Genomic DNA, 25,707 nt, shown 5'->3' on the forward strand with positions numbered 1-25,707 from the left:
GTTCTCTAGTGGAGGAGATCCAACAGTCTCTGAGTTCAGGAAATCTGTCAACAGATAAACTGTCTCCTGCTCATTGGTCAGCTCTAGCCTTCATCTTACTGTTATCAGGAAAAATTCTGGATCAGTTTGACCCTAAGAAATATTCTATCAACAAAGAGGCTGTTCTGAGGCTGCTTCCAGTAGTCAAAGCCTCCAAAAATGCTCAGTAAGTATACATTTATATTTGGCAATAAGTAATGTATAACTAAACTGGTGTTTGCTAGAAAGACAGTACATGCTTGACATAAGAGTTGTTTAAAGACGGCAACAGTCCAATTTGGTCTCAGCTGCGTTTGGACTAGCCATTTACTAATCAATCCAATTAGACGTAAACTCGATTTCTCCAGTTTTTAGCCATTCAAAACTCTGTCTACACTGGGTATGATATGAACTACCGAAGCAAAAAATTTTGAACACAACTGATGCAACTGGAGCTAAAAAGCTCCAGTTTTTTCTTATCAGTCCCAGAAACTTTGAGCTTCATAGCATACCTTTTGTTGAAATTGTGTCTGACTTTTTTGTGTTGGTGTTGTGTTTCCACAGTAGTTTTTTGTCCACTTAAGTAGTTAGAGAAATGTTTTACTGCCCACACAGTGGTTAACAGAGCTTTTTCACAGTCTGAATATTTAAATTCAGTGCCTGCAACTGTTTTTTTTTTTTTTCTAGCGTAAGTCACCACAAGTTTGTCTAGATCATAAAGTTGATATACAAAAGCATTTGAGAGGTAAGGTTCTTGCCCTAATGGTGACAGTACTTGTGACAATACTTGTCACCAGTAGGATACGCCTGACATGGTGCTGAACACATCTTGGCCTTCAAGGCAACTATGGCCTGCTGCTGTGTGTTACGGTGTAAATAATGAAAAGAGATTGGGTTGTTAATTTTGCAACATTTAATTCAAGATCTGCAACACAAAATAGTTCTATTTAGAGACAGGGTAGGCAGCCCTGGTCCTGGAGAGCCACCGTCCTGCATGTTTTATTTGTTTCTCTGCTCCAACACACCTGATTTGAATCAATGGGTGATTAACAGGCTTCTGCAGAACATGAACAGGTCATTTAACCACTGAATCAGGTGTGCTAGGATAGTAATAAGAGCTAGGATAGTAATAAGACACAAAAGTAAAGCTAAAATATGAGAATGAAATCTTGAGACTAAGTATATAAACTAGTTTAAACAAGCAAAGGTAGGATAAAATTGAGTCGTACTAAAAAAAAATTGGGGAAAACTACAATTTAAGGACCTCAGCTGAACAGTCTAAGATAAACTATGATAGACTATACCTTTGCTAATGCTAATTCAACTAAAGTTTCTGCCAATTCAACTATGCTAATGCTGATTCAGTTATAGGTTAAGCTAATTCAACTATGCTAATGAGATGAAGTGGGGGGGGAGAGAAGCAACATTAAACATCAGAGGAGGAGGGAAGGATGGAGCTGGGGGTGTGTGGAGGGAGTGAGGGAGGTAGAAAACGACAGAGTGACGGGGATGGTGGAGGGACACCTGCGATTACTGTTCCAGATAGGCCTCCATCTGACATAGTTCTAATAGCAATGGAAAGTTTCATCAGCCAGCCTTGGGACCATGCCGGCACAGATTTGCAGGTGTCATGGGGGAGAAGAGCATCAAGTTTACATAACATCCAGGAGAATAGCCAGCTTTCCAGGGCTGACTTAGTGGAGCCATTTTCAGATATCAGAATTTTTTTAGGTTAGCCGCCTGCGTCTTCCGAATTGCACAATACGTCAGGTAACCACCAAGCCCAAAGAGCAGAAATCTAGTTATCAAAAATCCAATTACGTACACGTCTTCAACATCCTCGATTGACATTACAGATAAACACACAATCTACTACTTATTCCAAAAATCCATTGTGTACCCAGCTGAAAACGTACTGTTGGGGAAAGAGGGCTCTCCTGTGCCCAGTCTTCTCGTCAAAAAAATTTGATCCATTGCGTTGAGCGACCAGCTGACCAGATCCATAATAATTTAGTTAAATTATGCAAAGAGAGGCTCCAAAGAAAAAAGCGACAATCAAAAATAAGAAATTCACCAGGTTTCAGTGAGAAAAAGAAATCCATGAAATGAAGAAGCCTTTTTAATATTAGAAGGCATACTGTTCCAAAGTTTGGGAGCCACAAATGAAAAACCTTGATCTCCTCTGAACTTTGCAGTACGACGTAAAGCAGCTGAACAGATTATCTCAGGGCTGAGAAGGAACATAAGTTTGAAGCAAGTTTATTAAAGGAATTCATTAAGCTGATTTAGCTGAATGAAATGTTTTCTCAGATAGTTTGTTAAACATAAAACAGGACAGAGAGAGACATGACTGGAATCAAACCAAGCAGCTTTGGTTCATGCAGAAAACACTGAAGCCAATAATCAGTAAGGACCCTCCCTTCACCTTTCAATTACAGCAAAACAAAGCTGCGGCTATAAGAGAAACTAATGAAAAATAGTTCATCAGATCAAACAGAAAAGATGAACTGAACCACTAAAATGAAGGGAAAAAAAGTCCAACAGGAAGAGTTCAACTAGTTTCTCTTCACCTCTGAAGAGAAAATGTCATTTTTCCTGATGAAATCATTTTTTTTGTGTGTGTCCTGACAGACTCTCTGACTGTGGACTCTCAAAGACTCACTGTGAATTACTGGCTTCAGCTCTGAAATCCAACCCCTCCCATCTGACAGAACTGGACCTGAGCTCCAATAACCTGCAGGATTCAGGAGTGAAGATTCTGTCTGCTGGACTGGAGAGTCCAAACTGCAGACTAAGGAAGCTAAGGTGATTTAAATTACAATTTATTTTTTACTAAATTCAGTTTCTTTAGTTTCACCTTTTTTTTTGCTAATTTTTGAGACTTTTCCAAATGTCAGAGGGATGTTCTCAGTGTGTGTAACTTTCGAAGAAGCAGACAGAATTAAGGCTGCGAGCAGCGTTGGGCGGCCCTCGTAGCTCAGCGCCACTTTGGCCTATTGGTGACCGTGGGAACTCTGGCGACCGCCCTTATGCTCTCGCTCACTTCCCGCACCGTCCACTAGGTGGCGCTTTCAGCAAATGTCCCAAATAGCCTTCAAGTCCGGATCAGTACGAGTCCTGTGGCATGCTGTGAAGTTTGACCTTCCTACGTCAAACAGTTCCAGAGTTAGAGCACATGTTCTCTTGTGACCTTGAACTTTGACCTTGTGACCTTGAACTCCAAAGGGATAATCTTTGACTCATGGGGAGTCCAGCTGTGAAGTTTGAACTGCCTACTGTACACGGATGACGACTTACAGCATACAGGCTTTTGTGACCTTGACCTTTGACCTTGTGACCTTGAACTTCAAAGTCCTGATCAATGACCCATGAGGGTTCTGGCTGTGAAGTCTGACCTTCCCACGACAAACGGTTTCAGAGTTAGAACATGCACAAATATGGTGTTAATTTTACATCCCATTACCTATTGCGGCCATCTTGATGTCACAAATTGACCATGTGAATGTGATCAGTGCCTGTCTGGTATGACACACAGAAAGTTTCATTAAGCTGTGACCTTGTATGTAGAAGTTATTCCACCTTGATGTTTCATGGCGAATTGTCAGATTTTGAGGCTTGGCTATGCCCACATGCTTTGATGTACCAAAAAGCTTTTGATAACTTTTGACATTTGAGCTCAGTGATTCTGAAGCCTGTATGTGAAAAGCTGTAGGAGGAGTTTGATCAAATGCGGAGGCTGTCATCGTCCAAAATCGGGTAAAAATCTGAAATTGATCCAAGATGGCCGACTTCCTGTGATGTTTGGAACAGGCTCTAAGAGACTTTTTTGTAGGTCCTAATATGTTACACATGTGTACCGAATTTCATGATTTTCAGGGAAAGCATGCCTTGGGGCTGCTTTTTTAAAGATTTCTAGGGGGCGCTGTGGAGGAATTAGGCCAAGCCCACCAAATATTGCACTGCATTTATATTGGGGGCTGGACTAGGATCGATCATAGTGAGTTTCGTGCAGCTCGGCTAAAATATGAGTAATTTAGAGCCAAACGTACGACAACAGCGTTACATCTGACTTCGCCACGCCCTCCAGCGAAAACTGTTGGTGCTTTAATGCAAGTCAGACCAACTTGTTATCTGTCATCTGATACAAGATCGTCTTGATTAGGTCAAGTGGGGTCAGAGATGTAGCTTTCCAAAAAAAAAAAAAGACTTCCCGTTCTGAGGGGACGGGCCTTAAATGACGTCAGAATATGACCACATAGGATCGTCGGGCATCCTACAGGGATGAGTTTGGTGCAAGTTGGGCGTTGTATGTGAAAGTTATAACGTTTCGTTTGCTTCAGCGAGTACGCCAAGTTCGCGCCTTGGCCACGCCCCCTGAACATTTTCAAAAACTCACAATTTTGATAACTTTTTTCCCCCATCCATTAACTGAATACTGACCAAGTTTGAAGCCGATCGCTCAAAATCCCTAGGAGGAGTTTGTTAAAGGTCGACGTCAACAAAAGTCAAAAATGGGCAAAATTTGCCCTTTGATCCAAGATGGCCGCCTCCCTGTACATTAGGGCATACCTCCAAGAGACTTTTTTTCTTGATTTGGGGTGTTCTACCTACGTGCTGCATTTCCCGACCTCTACGATATATACTGTTCGTCCTATCTCACATAAGGGGGCGCTGTGGAGCAGTTTTGCCACGCCCACTTTCGATTTTATTGGAATCGTGCAACTGCACACAGGGGACAATTTTTGGTGAGTTTTAAAACATGTTTAGGCCTTCAAATTTGCGATCCGGAGGGAACAGAATAATAAGAATTCCACGAAATACAAGAGGCCTTTGCAGCACTTCGCTGCTCGGGCCTAATTAGTGTCAGGCTGCTGAAGCTTCATGTTGGTGTCAGCTGAACTCATGAGTGTATTTGTGTCACTTTCAGTGTGAACAGCAGGATTCACAGCTGGTTTTTTTATTGATACACAAGTCTTGTCATGAAAATTAAATCATGTTCTTGAGTTGCACATAAAAAACAGATCTTATATAAAGGGATTAGAAATGATTTTATTTAACTGTTTTATTCTTTATACAGTTTGTGGGGCTGCAGTTTGTCAGAGATCAGCTGTTCTTCTCTGGGCTCAGCTCTGAAGTCCAACCCCTGCCATATGAGACATCTGGACCTGAGAGACAACAACTTGCAGGATTGTGGAGTGAAGCACCTGTGTAGTTTTCTGGAGAGTCCACAGTGTAGACTGAAGACTCTCAGGTCATATATGTTTATCACCTGCCTGTGTACGTGTGTTTTGCAAGGCAGGGTGGGATGTCAGATTTTATTAAAACTTTGACTTTTGGGATCAACCTGATTCAAGGTGGCCGCCACAACAAGTTAAAGTTGGCTACACAGAAATGGCTACAGTTCACTGGATTTAATAGAGATTGAGTCAAAATTTAGTGAAGTTCTAGCTGAGCATCTTACCTAACAAATACTCTCAGAACTACACACTTCAAAATATCTTTGTTTAAAACAATGACAGTAACTCTGAGATTTTAGCAAAATATCTCAAAAACCATGGGATGGATTTTAGTGATTAGTGAATCATTCTACTCTGAAAAATACAAAAAAACACAGTTTGTGATTTATGAAGTCTAAGTTTCTAAAAGTAAAAAAAGTGGTTTTCAATGCTCACACCTGATAGGAAATAGATGTCAGAAATTCCAAACTGTGTTTTGAAGAGAGTTTAATGTCTGTAAAAACATCTTATTCAGATTCCAGTCTAAGTGTTGTTCCTAAACATCTTTAGGAGCTGTCTGATCTGATTCAAGAAATTGAGTTTTCTGTCAACACCCTTACAATAGGTCTAAAGCTCTTTACATGATCCAGAACATTTTAGCTGAAGTAACTGGTGAATTTGTAATTTGATTACAGAAAAATGATCAAAGACCTAAAGTGTCACACATCCCCACTACTCACGCAGAGGTGATAGGTAGCAGCTGGTTAGTCAATACTCCAGGTAGGAAACATTAGCATTTTGTTGTTGGGTCCAAAGCAGCAGGGGTTACCTAGATCGAAGGTTGTTTCTTTCAACTTGTTTTAAAGTTTCTAAATGTATCTTAGGTATAAACAGGCCATGCTGAAAGTGAGAAGATCCTAAAGCTATCAAGGTCACAAGCACTAAATCTGCAGTCAGCCAGGTTCGAAGAATCAAGTCAAGAAGACTTGATTTACCTAAGAACCTCATCAACAGGTGTTACGTTAAAGATTTTTGCACCGTCATACTAAATTTGCTCAACCTTGATCGAGTCCAGTTCGAAGTAGAGCAACATAGGAATTTCAATGTCACAGTGATGTAGTTCTGCTAGTCTGCACTGCGTACGTCAGATGAGCTCCGATCTGCTCTACCTGAGCTCCAGTTTCAAACTGTTAGGAGTATTAACCAGATTCTGCAGCTGCAACAGTCGACATGAAACAAGTTAGAAAAAATTTCCAAAGACTGAAGGGCTCCAAAGTATGAGAGTTCCTAAAGCTACCTGAAAATAAAGACTGGTTTGTTTGCTGTGCAAGATTTCCTTTGCTAATTACATCTGAAAAGGAGACAGAGTTGTGGATGTGCTGCTGAATAAAAAAAAACAACCAAAAAAAAAAATAAAAAAAACACCAAAAGGTTTTGAAGCTGCTAAGTGCTTGAACAGATCATACAAGATCACTTCAGGTGATTTCTAACATTTAACCAAAACAGCTTTAACTCTATAATTTCTCATCATAAGATGATCTTAGTCTAAAACTTTGACATGAAAGGTGGCTGACAAGGCTCGGTGGACGCGGATTCAGAACAGGCGGACAGACAAAGTTTTAGGGATTTTATTAGTACTACCAGGCTAGGAGAGACGCTAACTCGCGGATTAGCATGCTCTTCGTGCAGCTGGATTGACTTCATGACAGGTAAGACCACCGTGAATGGTGGGCAGAAACAGGGAGGTCTTTGGGTACGGGGCGCAGGCTGAGAGGAGAGTCCAGGGACAGGCGAAGGGTCAAAGCTGGGAGAGCAGAGAGCAAAATCCAAAGTGATACCAAACAAAGGGCGTTGCCTAGAGAACAGAAACGAGGTTGAGAGCCAGGAGTCCGAAACAGCAGAAGTACTAAGCAGGGAGCAGGCAGGGAGGGAGGTGAGGTGAGTCTAAGTAGTGCCAGAAACAGGTGCACTTGATTGCTTGATTGCTGTGGTGAAGGCGTGGCAGAAACAGAGAGGCTGTGACGGGAGGCGTGGCAGGAACAGGAGGGCTGTTCTTGCCAGTTCTGTGCTGTGATGAATCTGATGTGAAAGTTGTGGTGACATTAAGTGCAGACAAATGCCTGATATTATACTGATCCACACTGAGGAGCTTCAGGAGAAACTCTGGTTTCTTCTTCTGGGCTTTAATTGAACATCAAATATTAAACATTGTGTCATTTACTTGGAAACTCTGACAGACTTGATTTTCACCTCATAGTTAAAGTCATGACTTTCACAATAAAAGCAGAACTGAAACTAACAGTAATTATCGTATTTTCCTGACTACAAGGCGCACCCGAATATTATCCGCACAAGCTAAAATTAGAGGAAAATCTTGTTTTGTTAATACATTAGCCACACCGGACTAAAAGCCACAGGTGTTCACCATATGTAAGAGAATATGCACAAAGGGGATTGTCAGAAAAGAGATTACTGTTTAGGAACACATCCATTTTATTAACATTTTAAAAAACAAGTTACCGGTACATATTTGCACAACTTTTTACATATATGTACAAGTACTGGTAATTAAAAGTACAAAACAAGTACTGTGCTGTTTAAATGAGTAACAAATGTACTGTATAACACACCAGAAAAATATAATCGGCCTACATTTTGGGCTAATGTACAGTAGCACGGCTTTCACAGGAAGAAAAGTCAGTCATTCATCATCATCGTTGTCTTCTTCCTGCACACTAAAACCTCTAAAGTCCTCTTCTTCAGTGTCGAAACTACTTTTCCTGGCGGATGGACATGTGACCAACATACCACTCTTTTCCCGTGACTGTGTGTCTGATCACATGCCCTTCCGCCATGCAAAGTAGTGCTGTACAACAGCTGAACAAACCAAAACAAATCCTCTTACAATATCACAAAAATCATTGCAAATCCATAGAAAAGCCGCACCGTAGTATAAGCCGCAGGGTTCAATGCTTGTGTAAAATGTAAAGGTTTATAGTCTGGAAATTACGGTATGTATTATTTCTGATTGAACTTTAAAAAATTAAATCGTTTAGTTTGAAACATGTTAAAACAGTTTTTAGTTGGATCAATGTTTTTCAGTCTTTAAAAGTCTTGTTTTGCTTTCTAAACTCACATGTTTATTCTTTATTCAGTTTATGGAGCTGTAGTTTGTCAGAGATCAGCTGTTCTTTTTTGGGCTCAGCTCTGAAATCCAAACCCTCCCGTCTGAACCTGAGTGACAACAACCTGCATGATTCAGGAGTGAAGCAGCTGTGTGGTTTTCTGAAGAGTCCACAATGTAGACTGAAGACTCTGAGGTCAGTCATGTTTATTGCCCATTGTGTGTGTGTGTATTTTACTGTTAGTAAAATATCTCATGAATTACCAAGCAGGTTTTAATGAATTTCTCAGAAAGTAATCAGTGGTTTGACATCAATAAATAAACTTTTGGGGTCAATCTGATCCACACTGGCCATAGGGCCAGGAGTGTACATTATTTATTGATATTTAGCACTCATTTAAAGCACCACCCATCCAGCTGAAAAACATTTATGAAATTACTGTTTAATAGTAGACTCAGTTTCATAATTTTGAAAGTGTAAACCTCCCTCATGTTCATTTCATCTGATAGGGACCATAAAACCACACAGAAAAATGTTGATCACTGAAGAAGTATCCATCCATCCATCCAACCATTTTCTTCCACTTATCCGGGGTCGGGTCGCGGGGGTAGCAGCCTAAGCAGGGAGACCCAGACTTCCCTCTCCCCATCCACTTGGGCCAACTCCTCCGGGGGAATCCCAAGACGTTCCCAGGTCAGCCGAGAAGCATAGTCCCTCCAGCGTGTCCTGGGTCTTCCCCTGGGCCTCCTCCCAGTGGGACGTGCCCGGAACACCTCACCAGGGAGGCGTCCAGGAGGCATCCTCACCAGATGCCCGAGCCACCTCAACTGGCTCCTCTTGACGTGGAGGAGCAGCGGCTCTACTCTGAGTCCCTCCCGGATGACCAAGCTTCTCACCCTATCTCAGACACCCTGCGGAGAAAACTCATTTCAGCCGCTTGTATTCGCGATCTTGTTCTTTCGGTCACTACCAAAAGCTTGTGACCATAGATAAGGGTAGGAAAGTAGATCGACTTGTAAATCAAGAGCTTCGCTTTTTGACTCAGCTCTCTCTTCACCACGACAGATCAGTACAGTGCCCGCTTCACTGCAGATGCTGCACCAATCCGCCTGTTGATCTCCCGCTCCATTTTTCCCTCATTCGTGAACAAGACCCCGAGATACTTAAACTCCTCCACTTGGGGCAGGACATCTTCCCCGACCTGGAGAAGGCACTCTACCCTTTTCCGGCTAAAGACCATGGCCTCGGATTTGGAGGCACTGATCCTCATCCCAGCCATTTCACACTCGGCTGTGAACCGTTCCAGCAAGCTGTAGATTACGGTCTTAAAGACAAGTAATCTGAACTGCTGTTCGGTGCCTAAACGCAAACAACAGTCAGGACCCGTCCCCCCACACGTAGGCGGAGGAAGGCTACCCTCTCATTCACCGGGGTAAACCCCAACGTACAGGCACCATAATGGGGGGCAACAAGTATGCCCACCCCTGCTCAGCGCCTCTCACCGTGGGCAACTCCAGACCTCTCTCAAGGAGACTGGTTCCAGAGCCAGAGCCGTGCATTGAGGTGAGCCCGACTATTTCCAGCCGGAACCTCTCAACCTCACACACCAGCTCAGGCTCCTTCCCCACCAGAAAGGTAACATTCCACGTCCTGAGAGCCAGCTTCTGTACCCGAGGATCAGACCGCCAAGGTCCCCACCTTCGGCCACTACCCATCCCACATTGCACCCGACCCCTTTGGCCCCTCCCATAGGTGGGGAAGAAGTATGTTTTCACTTTTTACATAATGTTCATTGTAATAGACAAATATGATAAGTTATTGCAGGTGTAGGGGAAAGGGTATATTTTATTATGAGATGGAGAAATTTGAATTATTAATAATTAATAAATTATAATAAATTAAAAATAATTAATTAAAAATAAATTAATTAGCAAACAGGGAAACAGACTCGGTCAGTGATTTAATTAAGTCTTCTCACATGAAGTTAATCTTTTAGAACTCAATGAATCGTGGTTATTAGCACTGTAAAAAAAATATATACTGACACACTTGGAACCTGATGGGAGGATAATGTTTTCATATGACATCTGAGATGCAAATGAATGAAAGCAAAACAGAAAATATATATACAAATACAAACATTAAAGATGAAATGTGTGACTCTTGTAATTTTTAAAATAAGAACCTGTGGTTGTTCTTGTAACTAGAAAGGAGAAAAACAATGTTAGCACAAATATCAGAATCAGAATCACCTTTATTGTCATTATAATTTGCATTACAATGAAATTTGGTTTGCTGCTCCAAAGTGCTTTTTTTTAGACACAATAAAATAACAAGAGGAGGGTAGACCATACAATAGATATACAAGTTGAAAATCAAATAAAGACAAGTATGTACAGAAGTTTCTGTATATTCAAATAAGGAATGGGAAATTTTGCAGAGAGTTTCTGTGTATACAAATGAAGAGTAGGAATTTTACAGTTTATTTTCTTCATAGATTGTAATATTGCACATATGAAATATTCCTCAAAGTATGTGACTTGAGATGTATTGCACACATTTGGTATTGCACATAGTTTTAGGGATCTCATTTTTGTTGCCAACATCCTTTTTATTATTATTCAGTTCCCTGATGGCTCTAGGGAAAAAGCTGTCCCTGAGCCTATTTGACTGGGTTTTGAGTGACCCATACCTTCGGCCCAAGGGTAGCAGGTTAAATAGGTGGTTGCTGGGGTTGGATGGGTTCTTGATGATACTGGCAGCTCTGCTTAGGTAGCGAGAGGTGGCAATGTCCTCCAGACTGGGCAGGGAGCAGCCAGTAATCCGATCAGCAGTGCTGATCAGCGCTTTTCTGTCTGCTGCTGAGCATCCTCCGTACCATGCTGTGATGCCGTACGCAAGGATGCACTCAATGATGGCTCTGTAGAACAGCACCAGCAGCTTCTTCTCCAGCTTGTTTCTCTTGAGAACGCTCAGGAAGTGGAGACGCTGCTGTGCTTACTTCACCATCGTTGTTGTGTTTGCAGACCAGGAAAGACTGTCCGTGATCTACACACCCTGGAGCTTGACGGAGCTGACCCTTTCCACACAGACTCTGTTTATGTAGAGGGGTGCTGGTTCAGCCCTGCTCTTCCTGAAGTCCAGAATTATTTATTTTGTTTTTGTGGTGTTTAGTGGCAGGTTGTTTGCAGAGCACCACCCTGTCAGTCTGTGTACCTCATCTCTGTAATCAGACTCATCTCCCCCTGCGATGAGCCCCACCACGGTGGTGTCATCTGCAAACTTTATGACTGTGTTGGAAGGATGGATCGGAGAGCAGTGGTAGGTGTAGAGGGTGAACAGCAGGGGGCTCAGTACACAGCCTTGAGGGGAGCCGGTGCTGAGTGTGATAGTGGAGGAGACGTGGGGGCCTAGTTTCACAGACTGTGGGCGGTCTGGGAGGAAGTTCTGTATCCACTGACAGATGGTGGTGGAGATGCCTAGAATCTGTACTTTCTGGACCAGGATCTCTGGGATGATGTGGTTGAATGCTGAGCTGAAGTCCAGGAAGAGCATTCTGACGTAGCTCTCCCTGTGCTCCAAGTGACTCAGTGCGGTGTGTAGTGTAATGTTGATGGCGTCTTCCGTGGAGCGATTTTCCCTGTAGGCAAACTGGTGAGGGTCCATAGTGGGAGGTAGACAGGTTCTGAGGTGTTTAAAGATCAGTCTTTCGAAGCACTTCATGACCACTGGCATAAGTGCAACAGGCCTGTAGTCATTTATGCTCTCCACTGTGGACTTTTTTGGGACTGGGATGATGGTGGGGGATTTGAGGCAGAGTGGAATGGTGGCCAGTAACAGGGACAGGTTGAATATACAGGTGAAAACATCTGCTAGTTGGTCAGCACACGCTTTTAGTACTTTCCCAGGTACTCCGTCGGGGCCGGCTGCCTTTCTAGGGTTCACCGTGTTTAGCGCCCATCTCACTTCATGTTCCTGTAGTGTTAGCGTGTTTGTGTTAGAGGGTGGTGGAAGTGGAGATTTTGCTGGTCTGTCTCCTTCAAAGTGGGCAAAGAAGCGGTTCAGCTCCTCTGCCAGTGAGGCATCAGTACTGGCATTGGCTGGGTTTCTGCATCTGTAGTTTGTGATGTGGTTTATACCCTGCCACATCCTTTTAGGGTCATGCGAAGTGAAGTGGTCCTCTATTTTATTTTTATACGCCGCCTTGGCCTCCCTGATGCCTCTTTTCAGGTCAGCTCTGGCTGGGCTGTACCGTGCCCTGTCCCCCGATTTAAAGGCGGTGTTGCAGCTTTTTAATAGTGACCGAACTTCGCTGGTCATCCAGGGTTTCTGGTTAGGAAACACCCTGACTTTTTTGTGGATGGTGACTGTGTCAATGCAGTTCTTGATGCAGGAGAGTACAGTGTCCGTGTACTCCTGCAGGTCATGGCTGGAGAATAAATCCCATTCAGTGAGAGAGAAGCAATCCTGTAGCTGTGTGAGGGCTCCCTCAGGCCAGGTCTGAATGATTTTCTGGTGTGGCTTTGCCTGTCTCAGCAGGGGGGTGTAGGTGGGGATGAGGGACAGACTGAGGTGGTCAGAACCAGCGAAGTGGGGGAGGGGGGTAACTCTGTATGCGTGGTTTATGTTTGAATAAACATGGTCCAAAGTATTTTTGCCTCTGGTTGCACACTTCATGTACTGGACGAACTTCGGGAGCACAGTCTTTAGACACGCCTGATTAAAGTCGCCGGCAACAATACAGACTCTGTCTGGGTGAGCCAGCAGCTGTTTATTACCACAGGCGTGCAGCACTCTGAGGGCTGTGCTAACGTTAGCATCAGGTGGGATGTAAACAGCGAACACAATGACTACTGTGAATTCCCTCGGGAGATAGAAAGGTCTGCACGAGACTGGCAGTACCTCTAAGTCAGGAGAACAGTGAGAGTGTATGATCCTGCTGTTGCCGCACCACTCGCGGTTCACGTAAATACAAAGGCCCCCACCTCAGCTCTTACCGGAGTCGCTGGTTCTGCCTTGCCGGTGAAGCGTGCAACCAGCCAGCTTGACTGCCGTGTCGGGGATCAGCGGGTGTAGTCATATTTCCGTGATAAGAATAACACTGCAATTTCGCACAAGGCTGTTTGTCACCATCTGTAGCTCCAATTCATCCATTTTCTGGGTGATTGATCTGGCGTTGGAGAGGAAGAGGCTCGGTAATGTCGGTCTGTTTGGTTGTTTACGTAGCCTAGCCTCGGAGCCCGACCGGCATCCATGCTTTTGTTTCTTCTCCCTTCGCCTCGTCTTGCGCTTGCTGGGCAGGCTGGTGATCCATGGAGATCCCGGTGGTCTCGCTATGTCTTCCGGAATATTGTGTTTCTGATGGAAATCGCTGGTGACCGTCAGATTATACCCCAGACCGATATCTATCAAGTTCTGTCGGCTCAGTCTACAGTTTGCTTTACTAAATTCTACGAGTAAACAAGAAAAAAAATAAAATAAAATAAGCACCAGATTGGAGAGTTAAGAGCCGCTGCACCCGTGCGATCCGCCATCTTCAACAGCTTTTCAACAGCTAGCTACAGCTATCACATTTTAATAGGAGGGTTGCAGTTCAGAAACTTATTTTGAACAGATTAGAAAGTTCACATTTGATAACATAGTCCAGCTATACTGATCAGAGACTAGGGTGCTGTGGTACTTCCTTTCCAGGTCTAAAGGAATGTGATAATTCCTTTGATGTCTGTAGACCAAAGGCATTATCTGTTTCTTGAGTTTAACCAGGTCTCTTGTTGTTCTCTTGTCAGAATGTAAATTTCTTCCAAAGTAGTACAATTGACACCTTTGTTTGTCTTTGGAGCCAAGAGGTCTGGGAGGTGTAACTCTTGTTTAGAGTCACCAACAGTGATTAGTTTATGGCTATTGTATGGCTCATTTTAGTCTGATAACATCAACAGAGGCCTCTGGGTTTCTTCTCAAAACACTGGTGGTTTAGTTTAGGTGAAAAGTCTATTTTTACATTAGGCTGTTAATGCAAAAATAATCCAAACTCTGACGTATGACCCTACACTGGTTACAAATGCTACAAGAATGTTCAAAATTAATCCTAAAGTATTGAAGTTATTGTAGACTCAACTTAGTGATTGAATACCCTAAATCTATGTATGAAAAACTAATGAAAATTTGACTTTACATAAAAGGTGGGTTTAATATTTTTGATGGTAATTTGAGGGATAAAAACAAATGGAAAATTTGACCGAAAATTAAAGAAAATTTTAAAGTAAGAACAAGTAAAAACCCAGGCAGGAGAACTATTCCTGACCTGTGAGCACCAGAATGACACCCACATATGTCAGAAAATTCTTTTCCTACCAATAATTGAACTGTTTCAGCTGCTGGTTTAGGTAATGGTGGGATGGATAAACCATTGTTTCAGAGTAGAGTCTCTGAAATGGGGATGGCCAAACAACACCAACAATCTTGGTCCTGATGAAAATTCTCAGGCTGGAAATAGTGTTGACTCTTTCAGGATTTAGGTCAAGGAGTTGCAGGCTTGACAGCGTTTGGGTAGGTGTCAGCCCACGTTCCTTCAAGCTCCAAGGTCAAGTAGCTTGTGTTCACAGCCAGTACTCTTTGGTTCTAAAGTTCTAGATTGTCTAAGCTTCTGAAAAACTGAAGAAGACCATTATCATAATTTTGGATTGGTAGCAGTGCACGGGTTTACAGTGATACCTCGATGATGATTCACAGAAGGATGGAGATTCTATATGAACAGAGATATAGAATTAAGGTCTTTCATATGAGGTTCCTTCCTCCACCTGCAAAAAGCTTAAAGAAATTTAAAGTAGTAATTCGGAGGGGCCTTTTGATTGCCTTGCTTGACCAATAAAACTAATGCTATCCCAGACTACAGAATAAAATAAGAGAGCTCTTTCTTTAGAGCTTGGCACAAGAGAATCTAATTAGTTTTGGTATAAACAGGTTGGCCTTCAGTGAACTTACTGACCTCTCTGCTAGCAGTTAGCTTAATTAAGTAAATTTTCTCTACCACAGTGGCATGTGGAAACTTTATTAAGTAAAAGTCAATGTCATCAAAGTATGGTCGTGTGTCACGCAATACCCCTGGACTAAGCTCAAAGTATGTGACGTTTATGGCAGTTTTGTCCAGATTTTGATCAAAGGGAGCCATATGAGATGAAGCTCTAGCCAGAAAGAACGAGGGGTTGCTCCTGGCTGGCTTGGGGTAGCATGTGCAAGACCCCAAGATATCTGTACTACAGGAGAAACAGAAGGCAAAGGTAACCCATCAATGGCTTCACTTCCTGTAATTAGGTCAATGTTCAGTTGCTGGTGGGTGGTTCTGAAACATACTTACCTGTATTGGCAATTTTGCATCTCTTAAATGATCTTCCAAACCTGTAACAAGAAGTTCATTTGGTCAAGGAAGCTTGACTTGCATTTCAACATTAGAGAGTTGTGCTTTGATTTGCTCGATTTGCTTTAGTTTTGTCTTTAAATGGTAGCATATTCAGCATTATCTAGTTTTACAAGCTGAAGTTCTTGGTAAACAGCTTTTGTTTTTGTTTTCTCCTCATGACTTTGTTTGATTTGCATTTCAGTTAGCTCTTGATGGCTAATTTGGAGAACTTGTTCCAAATTCTTACTGGAATTTTTCATCTCAATGTGTTCCTAGTTTAGATGGTTACAATTCAATTGAATTAGACAAATGTGTTTTATTTCAGCTTCTATCTCCCGTTAACTCAAGTTAGTGTTTCAGAAATTAGTTTTCTTCCTACTCTTCTGCCCTTAGTTATGTGTTGCTACACAACTTCGACAGCGAGCTAAACAAAATGGTCTAGGAGTCTGGAGAGGTTTCGACTCATTTACTTGAACAATAATTCCTTTTCCATTTCTTTTTTGTGAAACTGAAAAATACAAACACAATAACACATTCTTAATTCCACTGAGCATCCTAAATAAAGCAAACGTTACATATTCAACACTTTTCTGTTACAAAACTTACAGATTGTCCCATATCGAGCATGAACGACGAGCAACAAAATGTCTTCTCCCTTACTCCTACGTGTGCACAAAAAACAGAAGTAAAACTTAACCTTTCCATGACCTAAACGCAATACCTCCTGTCGTCGCTAGATTGAAGTGTTTTACACAAAACGCTGAGTTTCTCACTATACACAGAAGGAACACTTTCTTTTATGACCTCAGGGACAGAACACCTACAACTGAGTTAGTTTTTGACCTGTAGTTTTCAGTTTATCTCCTGCGTGTTTCAGTAACTCATGTAGTAACTTGAATCTGGTTCTCAAAACTAATGGTAAACTGGCTAGCATTTATATAGAAGCTTTATCTTTAAAACACATTCCAAAATGTAAAAGTACATTCCATTAACCAACTGTGTTAAAAGCTGTTACATGTGTGTATAGTAAAGCTTTTGAATTTGGCTATAATAATTTGGAATTAGATCTGAAGTTAGTTCAGTGAGAGCTAATTCAAGATTGCCAGAAGCAACTTCATGACTCAAAGAATGAAACAAACCTAATTTGACCTCATTTGAAGTGTTTGATTAAGTTTAATTTGTCAAAGAATTTACTAAAGTATATCGTTAATTTTCTCAGCATGTAAGAATTTTACTTGACCACTAGCTGAAACAAAGCACTAAGTTTTGACGGCAACGAACGAGGTGAGCTCAGGTAGAAGAAGGGATTATAACCGGAAAGGACCACCCTTCTGGACCAGTCAGCTCATTACAACATGTTGACTGACTCAGTTTCTTCCAGGCACTTCACCAGGAAGGGCCACTGAGAGCATTTCAACACACAAAATGTTCCCCCATTAAACACAGCAAAACAACTTAAGGCAGTGAGCAAATTTATTAAAACTGTAACAGCAGATGAATGTAAACTTTTCAGGTGTGGCTGTACATGGCATCATACACATTTGCACAGACTCAAATCAGCTTTGACCTGTGAACCAAAAGCTGTAGCGTTACACTTCCTCAACACAAAGTTTTAGCAAAACATGCAGAGTTTTAAAGCATTAAAGCAACACACAAGGTATAAATCCAGAAACCAACAAAGTGAAGCTATAACTCTTTTAACAAAAATATAGGTGGGTTTCCACCACACAAAGGTCAATGGCGCAGCATCTGGGTACCATGAGGTTGCAGGTGCTCATAAAGGACAAACGTACCCATAAACAGAAACATTAAGGAAAAGCGCAAATGAAAAGATGAAAAAGAGAAAGAGACATCCTGATGCATGCTCAATAATCCAGGTAAAAAAATCTAACAAGGTTAGATTGGTCGGTCACTTCTTAGATAATATGTTTCGCCTTTTATCCAAAATACTTCTTAAATCTGAGGAACTGCAAGCAAACTCAGCCTTATAAGCAACACCTTCGCATAGTGAATAAACCAGTTGAGTGTGACACCCAAAACTAGTTGTTTACATGCAAAAAAGGACCATCAGCCAAACAAGAGATTTTTAGGGCCCTGATGTCTGCTTGCTATTCACAGAGGGCTGAGTGATACTCACAATACCAGCATTGTAGGAGGGGGACAGTTGGACATGGAGGCATCTGCCCCTGGTTAATGATGGATGGGTTCTCTTTACAAAGATGGCTTCCTTTACCTCTCTCTCAAACCAACATTCCTCTCTACCAAGGATGTGCACATCTTCATCTCTGAAAGGGTGACCACTAGCCTTCAAATGGGAGCAAACCGCAGATTACTGGCCTGATGATATTGTTCTTTTTTGCTGGACCATCCTTTTGGTCAGTGGCTGCTTTGTTTCCCCAATGTTTAACTGATCACAATCCTCTTGGCATTTAACAGGGTACACAATTTTACTCTGTTTGTGTCAGGGGACTGGATCTTTGGGTTGAACCAGTCTTTGCCGTAGTGTATTTTGGGGTTTGAAAGCCATTTAGAAAATAAATGTCTCTGTTTCTCTGAAACTCCCACAACATATGGACTGACCACTGGTCTGGGTCTGGCTTTGGGGTCCTCCTTTTCACCCGGTCGCTGGCTGGATTGCTGTTTGAGTTTCTTATCTGCTTTCAGGAAGGCCCAGTTAGGATATCTACGTTGCTCTAGGGCCTGTCTTGTGGGGATTTCTCCATCTCCCAGGCCCTTGAGTTTGTGAGAACACTGTCTGCTCTGTGATACAGAGTTCTAATGACTCCTAACTTGTGCTCCAGAGGGTGATAGGAGTCAAAATGCAAGCCCTGGTCTCTGTGGGTGGGTTTGTGTTAAACATCAGATTCCAAATGTCCTCATTCGAGACTGAGACCTCACAGTCCAAGAAAGCCAACCTGCCATCTTTTACATCTTCTTGTGTGAACTTTATATATTTATTTACAGGGTTGATGTGATCAGTGAAATGTTGGACGTCCTGAGATTTATTTTTGACCCAGGTGTCATCAACATACCTGAACCAATAACTTTGTGGTGTCCCTGAGAAGGACACCAATACTCTCTTTTCTACCTCCTCCATGTACAGGTTTGCAACAATAGAAGAAACTAGAGACCCCATGGCACACCCATGTTTCTGCCTATAATATTAACCCCCATATGTGAAATAGGTTGACTGCAGGCAGTTTCAAGAGTTGGAAGAGGTGCTCTGTGAAAAGAGGGGTCCTGCTGCTAAGAGTGGTTTCTGATTTTAACCTTAAAATGACCACTTCCACTGCCTTAGCAACAGGACTGCACGTAAAAAGCGATGTGACATCAAAAGAGACCATTGTTTAATCTGTTTTAAGGTTTGACCAAAACAATTTCAACTCCATCATTTCTCATAATAAGATGATCTTAGACTAAAACTCTGACATGAAAGACATCAGGCGATATGCATTCCTTCAGAGAATCCTTGGGCCTTTATTTAGTTCCGTGCTGAGATGAATCTGATGTGAAAGTTCTGATAACACTAAAGGGCTGACATAAGACTGATGTTACGACCCGGCTCAGCAGACCGCAACAACAAAATGGGGGGGACATAACACCAACGGCCATTTTAAGCCCTTGAATGGAATTTATTCTTAAAGCAAGTCTAGGGGAAGTGGGCGGTAACCCAGAAACACTGGCATATACCCAGGGTCTGCTGCATCGGCAAGTGCATGCTTCTGTCTGGTCCACTGACAGGTGATGGTCTCCTTCAGACAGGGACTGGCTGGCCCCCTCAAGTACAAGGGTCTGCTCCCCGGTGTAGACCTTTGTCAGGTGGAGTCCAATAACGCTGCTACACGTGGTTAACCAGAACCTACCAAATGGCTCCCATGTCATCTGTGCGTTTCACACCGTGCCAAGTGACTGACGCTCCCCACGCAGTCTGTGCGCGCGTCATGAATGGAACGAGCACTTCTTATATATGGTCCAGATGTACACGAGACCCAAGGTGCCTCCCATTCCAGGACCTTAAAGAAAGCACAGTTAACTGGCCACATTGCACCAGCAGGGGGCTGTCACACTGATCCACGCTGAGGAGCTTCATGGGAAACTCTGTTTTATTCTTCTGAGCTTTATTTAAACATCAAATAATAAACATTGGCTCATTTACTTGAAAACTGACACAATTGTTTTTTACCTCATAGTTAAAGTCATAACTTTCACAATAAAAGCAAAGCTGAAACTAACAGTTATTTATTATTACTGATAAACTTCAGTCATTAAATAGTTTTGTTTGAAACAAGCTAAAACAACTTTCACTTGGATCAGTGTTTTTCAGAGTTCAGTCTTTAAAAGTCTTGTTTTGTTTTCTAACTTACATGTTTTATTCTTTATTCAGTTTGATGAGCTGCAGCTTGTCAGAGATCAGCTGTTCTTCTCTGGTATTGGCACTGAATTCCAACCCCTCCCATCTGAGACATCTGGACCTGAGTGACAACAACCTGCAAGATTCAGGAGTGAAGCAGCTGTGTGGTTTTCTGGAGAGTCCACGATGTGGACTGAAGGCTCTGAGGTCAGACATGTTTAACGCCTGCCTGTGAGTGTATGTATTTGGTGGTGTTATGGGGGGAGGGCTGCTTTCTCTATAACTTTATTAAAATATATTGTGGATCACTAAACATATTTTAATGAAACTTACAGAAAGTAATTGGGTTTTTTTACATTAATAAATAAAGAACAAATCAAAGTTGCTATCAGTTAACTGGCTAGAACACATTCATTTTTATTGATTTTGAGCTAAAATTTGGTGAAGTAGTATCTCAACATTTTCCCTAAAAAGTATTCTGAGAACTACACGTTGTACAATATATTTGCTTAAACCTTTGACAGTAACTGTGAAATTTAACCCTGTTTATCTGTTAGCAAAACATCTCAAGAACCACTCGATGGATTTCAGTGATTAGTGAATTATTCTACACTGAAAAAATAAGAACAGTTTGTGATTTATGACATATTTGTAAAAGTTAAAAAAGAGGGTTTCAAGGCTCACACCTGATAGAAAAATAGATGTCAAAAAATTAGAAAATGTTTTGAAGAGGGTCTAATGTCTGTAAAATGTGTGATCCAGATTCCAGTCTAAATGTTCTTCATAAGCTGTTCTTAAGTGGTAAAGATGGGGCTCTCCTCCCTACCCAAACACCCACACCATCCTCCAGAAAAATGTATTAAAAGCCTAGCATTGTTTGAAAGAATGCATATCGCCAGCCACCATTCATGTCAGAGTTTTAAAGTAAGATCATCTTATGATGAAAAAAGATGGAGATGTTTGAAAATAATGTTGTGCATCATCTAAACCAGCCACTAAACAATTGACAAACAGGGTATCGGTGGAAATTGTGCTACTGTTAGTCAACGAAGAAATGTGAAGGAAAATGTGCCAGGAGACAGAGGGAGAAGAGGAAAATCAAGAGTGTAGGACTGAGGGTAGCAACTCTAAAAATAGGAACAATGACAGACAAAGGTAGGGAGCCAGCTGACATGATGCAGAGGAAAGTAGATGTGTTATGTGTGCAAGAGACCAAGTAGAAGGGCAGCAAGGCTTGCAACATTGGGGCAGGGTTTAAGCTGTTTTACCATGGTGTGGATAGGAAGAGAAATAGAGTTGGGGTGGTCCTGAAGGAGGAGTTAGCAAGAAATGTAGTCGAGGAAAAAAGAGTGTCAGACAGGGTGATGTGTCTGAAGGTAGAAGTAGAAAGTCTGATGCTGAATGTTGTCAGTGGTTTTGCCCCACAGGTTGGATGTGATGTAGAAGAGAAAGATAAACTCATAGGATCTTGAAAAAGTGATGGAAAGTTTTCTCAGGGAGGAGAGAGTGGTGATCGGAGCAGATGTGAATGGACATGATGGTGAAGGTAACAGAGGAGATGAGGAAGTGATGGGCAGGTTTATTGTCAAGAAAAGGAACCATGAAGGAAACATGGTAGTGAATTTTGTCAAGAGGATGGAAATGGCTGTAGTTAACATCTCTTTCCAAAACAGGGAGGAACACAGGGTGACCTATGAAAGTGGAGGCAGGAGTATGCCATTAGGCAACATTCTGTGTAGAGGAGGTAACCTCAAGGGAGATTGTGGACTGTAAGGTTGTGGCAGGGGAGAGCATGACCAGACAGCATTGGATGGTGGTGTGTAGGATGACAGTTGCGGTATAGAAGAGGAAAAGAGTAAAGGCAGAGAAGAGGACCAAATGGTGGAAGTTGAGGAAGGAAGAGTGTTGTGAGGAGTTCAGAAATTAGCTGCTAAAGGCTCTGGTTGGTAAGAAAGAGTTTCCAGATGACTGGGCTACTGCAGCAACAGTGATTAGAGAGACAGGTAGGAAGATATTTGGAAGTTCAGCAAGTTAGGCTTGTTAAAGACAGAAATGGTAAAGTTCTAACTGGAGAGGAGAGTGTGATGGGAAAATGGACAGAGTACATTGAGGAGGTAATGAATGAAGAAAATGAAAGGATGAAGTCCAGAAAGCTTTGAAGAGGATGGCAGGTAAGGACACCAGGTCCAACCTTGGGTTTGAACCCAGGACCTTCTTGCTGTGAGGCAACAGTGCTAACCACTAATCCATCGTGCTGCCCAACTACAGGGAACTAAGTTAATGAGCCACACAATGCCAATCTGGAAGAGAGTTGGCGAAGCAAGACTTAGACAAGAGGTGACTATTTATGAATAGCAGCATGGGTTTATGCCAAGAAAGAGCACCACAGATGCCATATTTGCTTTGAGGATGCTGACAAAGAAGAACAGCAAGGGTCAGAAAGAACTTCACTTCATTCTTTGTGGGTTTAGAAAAATCATATGACAGGGTGCCAAGGGAGGAGCTGTGGTGTTGTATGAGGAACTCTGGATTGGCAGAGAAGTGTGTTAAACTGGCACAGGACATGTACGAGGACAGCAGGACAGTGGTGAGGTATGCTGTAGGAGTGACAGATAGCTTCAATGTGGAAGTGGAACTGCATCAAGTATCCCTCCTTGTTTTCTCTGATGATGAACAGACTAACAGATGAGGTCAAGCACCAGTGGTAATTAACTGTGTTGGGCTCTTCAGCTCGATGAATACTGACTCAGAGTTTCACCCTACCCTATAACTGAAATTATGTTCAACTGGAGGGCAGAAACATTTATCCCGACTCAGCAGGCAGTAGATGTATCAAGTGTCAATACATTTTGAATTATTATTTTTTTATATAAAATTTGCTAAATTCACACAAAATTGTGTATTGTATGGTTACTTGCCTATGGAAGGATATTTCAGATACTGCTTTTGCGTTTATTGATGCAGTTGTAACATGCACACTACTCAGGCATGCTGCTGAAGGAGTTTTCTGATTAGCAACAAGACGATTTTCATTTTGATAATGGCGGCGAGTGTACATTGAGTCACACAACCACTTGACCGGTGCACTCTCTGTATTTTTAACTCTGTGCTCCAAACCCAAAAAGAGCAGTGCACCCTTTTCTGACTGAGGATCATGGCCTCAGATTTGGAGGTGCTGGTCCTCATCCCAGCAGCTTCACACTTGGCTGTGAACTGCTCCAGTGAGAGATGAACAACATGGCACAATGACGCTAACAGGACAACATCATCTGCAAATAGCAGAGACAAAATTTTGAGGCCACAGAACTGCCACAGCCGTCTGGGTGCTCCAAGAAATTCTGTCCAAAAAAGTCATTAACAGAATTGGTGACAACGCATTGGCAAAATCCAATTCTCACCCTGAAGAGGTCCAACTTACTGCGAGCAATGCGAACCAGACTCTTGCACCATTTGTATAGAGACTGAATGCCCCATAGTAATGGACCCCCAAACCCATATTCACAAAGCACCCCCCACAGGGTACCTCGGTAAACATGATCGAATGCCTTCTCCAAGTCCACAAAATGCATATAGAATGGTTGGGCAAACTCCCATGCCCCCCTTAAGAACCCTAGCAAGGGTAAAGGGCTGGACCAAGGTTCCATGGCCAGGACAGAACCTGCATTGTTCCTCCTGCATCTAAGGTTCAACTATAGATCGGACTTTCTTTCCGGCATCCCTAAATAGACCTTTTGTGGGTGGCCATGGAACAGTGGTTAGAGCAACTGTCCTCCAATAAGATAGTTGGAGGTTTGATTCCACCAGTATGCCACATGTTGAAGTGTCCTTGGGCAAAACACTGAACCCTTAATTGACTCTTATGTGTGCCCCATCAGTGCAAGGATGCAAACTAAAGCATTGATTAGACTCTATAGAATGACTTATTCAGATAGAGTTAGATAGAGTGCTGTATGAATAAGTGTGTGGTTGGGTAAATGGGACAGATTGTGTTGTAAAGTGCTTCGAGTGGCCTGGTTGGGTAGAAAGGTGCTATATAAGTACAGTCCATTTACCGTACCAGAGAGGCTGAGGAGTGTGATTCCCCTGTAATTGCACCACACCCTCTGGACCCTCTTTTTAAAGGAACCAGCACCCTAATCTGCCAATCAAATGGCACTGCCACTACTGTCCATGTGATGTTCCAAAGATGTGTCAACCAAGACAGCCCAGCAACATCCAGAGCTTTAAGGAACTCAGGGCAGATCTCGTCCACCCCCAGAGCCCTGTCACCACAAAGCATTTTAACTACCTCTGTGACCTCAGCCTCAGTTATTGGCAGACCCACCTAATAGTCCCCAGGCTTAGCTTTCTCCATGGAAGATATGTTAGTGAGATTGAGAAGGTTCTTCAAGTATTCCTTCAACCTCCAAAAACATCACTGGTTGAGGTCAACAGCACTCCACCTCCACTATACACATTGCTGGTAAAGTGCTGCTTTCCCCCGCATCAGCCACCTGATGGTTTGCCAGAATCTTCTCTGAGCCAATCAGGAGTTTCTATTCAAGGCCTCACCGAATTCCTTACACATCCAAGACTTTATCTCAGCAACAGCCAGACTGCATCTTCCTTGGCCTAGCTGTACCCCTCAGCTGTCTCCGGAGTCCTATCAGCTAACAAGGCCCAATAGGACACCTTCTTCACTTGACAGCCTCCCTCACCTGGGGAGTTTACCACCAGGTTGAAGATGGCCACCACAAGAGGCACCAACAACCTTGCGGCCACAACTCAGGTCAGCTGCCTCAACGATAGCAGCATGGAACATGTCCCACTCTAACTCAATGTCCCCCGCCTCAACTCGGATGCAATTGAAGCTCAACTGGAGGTGTGAGTTAAAAGATCTTTATGCCAGGCATTCCCAGCAAACCTTTGCTATGCATTTGAGTTTTCCTGGTCTGACTGGTATCTTCCCCCATCATCTGATTCAACTTACCACTAGGTGGTGATCTGGTGACAGGTCTGCCCCTCTCTTTACTCAATTGTCCAAAACATACGGCCACAGGTCAAATGACATGACTACAAAGTCTGTCATTGATCTGCAGCCTAGTGTGTCCTAGTGCAATATGCATTTATGGACAAAATTTATGTTTGAACATGGTGTTTGTTATGGATAAACTGTGGGTAGCACAGAAATACAATACTAGAACACTACTTGGGTTCAAGTCAGAAAGGCCATTCATGCCCTTCCAAGTTATACTGTCATTACCAATGTGGGCATTAAAGTTCCTCAGCAGAAAACTGGGAGTCCTCACCTTCCACTACCTCAGTGGCTCTTCTGCATTTCGCACCCAACTCATATGGCCTCTCCTGCATGTGGTGGGCCCACCGGAAAGTAAACCCATGTACCTCATTTGGCCTGAGCATGACAGGGTTCTATGGGTAGAGGCCTGATCACCAGCTAAACACCATCAGGGCCACAGTAGTGTCTGTTTGATGTTTTAGTTCTTGGAATCAAACAATGTTAACAATATAGAATATTCTGTATATTTGTATGCCTGTTCAACTCCAGTTGTGAAAAACACCCATCTTGAAAACTAAAACAATCAGTATTCAACATCCTCAGTG

The 25,707-nt window shown here is 42.6% G+C and overlaps 3 protein-coding genes across 17 annotated transcripts in view; 2 read left to right on the top strand and 1 right to left on the bottom strand.

The window, feature by feature from the left end:
* Positions 1–25,707, bottom strand: part of LOC108242155 (NACHT, LRR and PYD domains-containing protein 12-like) — a 608,460-nt gene that overhangs the window by 452,655 nt on the left and 130,098 nt on the right. The window lies entirely within an intron of this gene.
* LOC108249966 (NACHT, LRR and PYD domains-containing protein 12-like) overlaps positions 1–25,707 on the top strand; it is a 417,931-nt gene that overhangs the window by 230,770 nt on the left and 161,454 nt on the right. The gene's annotated exons all lie outside the window — the stretch shown is intronic.
* LOC108249965 (NACHT, LRR and PYD domains-containing protein 12-like) overlaps positions 1–25,707 on the top strand; it is a 179,642-nt gene that overhangs the window by 149,594 nt on the left and 4,341 nt on the right. The window contains exons 10-13 of the mRNA XM_037973810.1: positions 2,650–2,823; positions 5,096–5,269; positions 8,390–8,554; positions 20,140–20,313. Of these exons, the coding sequence (XP_037829738.1) occupies positions 2,650–2,823; positions 5,096–5,269; positions 8,390–8,554; positions 20,140–20,313 (687 nt within the window). The remainder of the gene's footprint in view (positions 1–2,649; positions 2,824–5,095; positions 5,270–8,389; positions 8,555–20,139; positions 20,314–25,707) is intronic.

Source organism: Kryptolebias marmoratus, linkage group LG23, assembly GCF_001649575.2.
Source record: "Kryptolebias marmoratus isolate JLee-2015 linkage group LG23, ASM164957v2, whole genome shotgun sequence".
Classification (NCBI taxonomy): domain Eukaryota; kingdom Metazoa; phylum Chordata; class Actinopteri; order Cyprinodontiformes; family Rivulidae; genus Kryptolebias; species Kryptolebias marmoratus.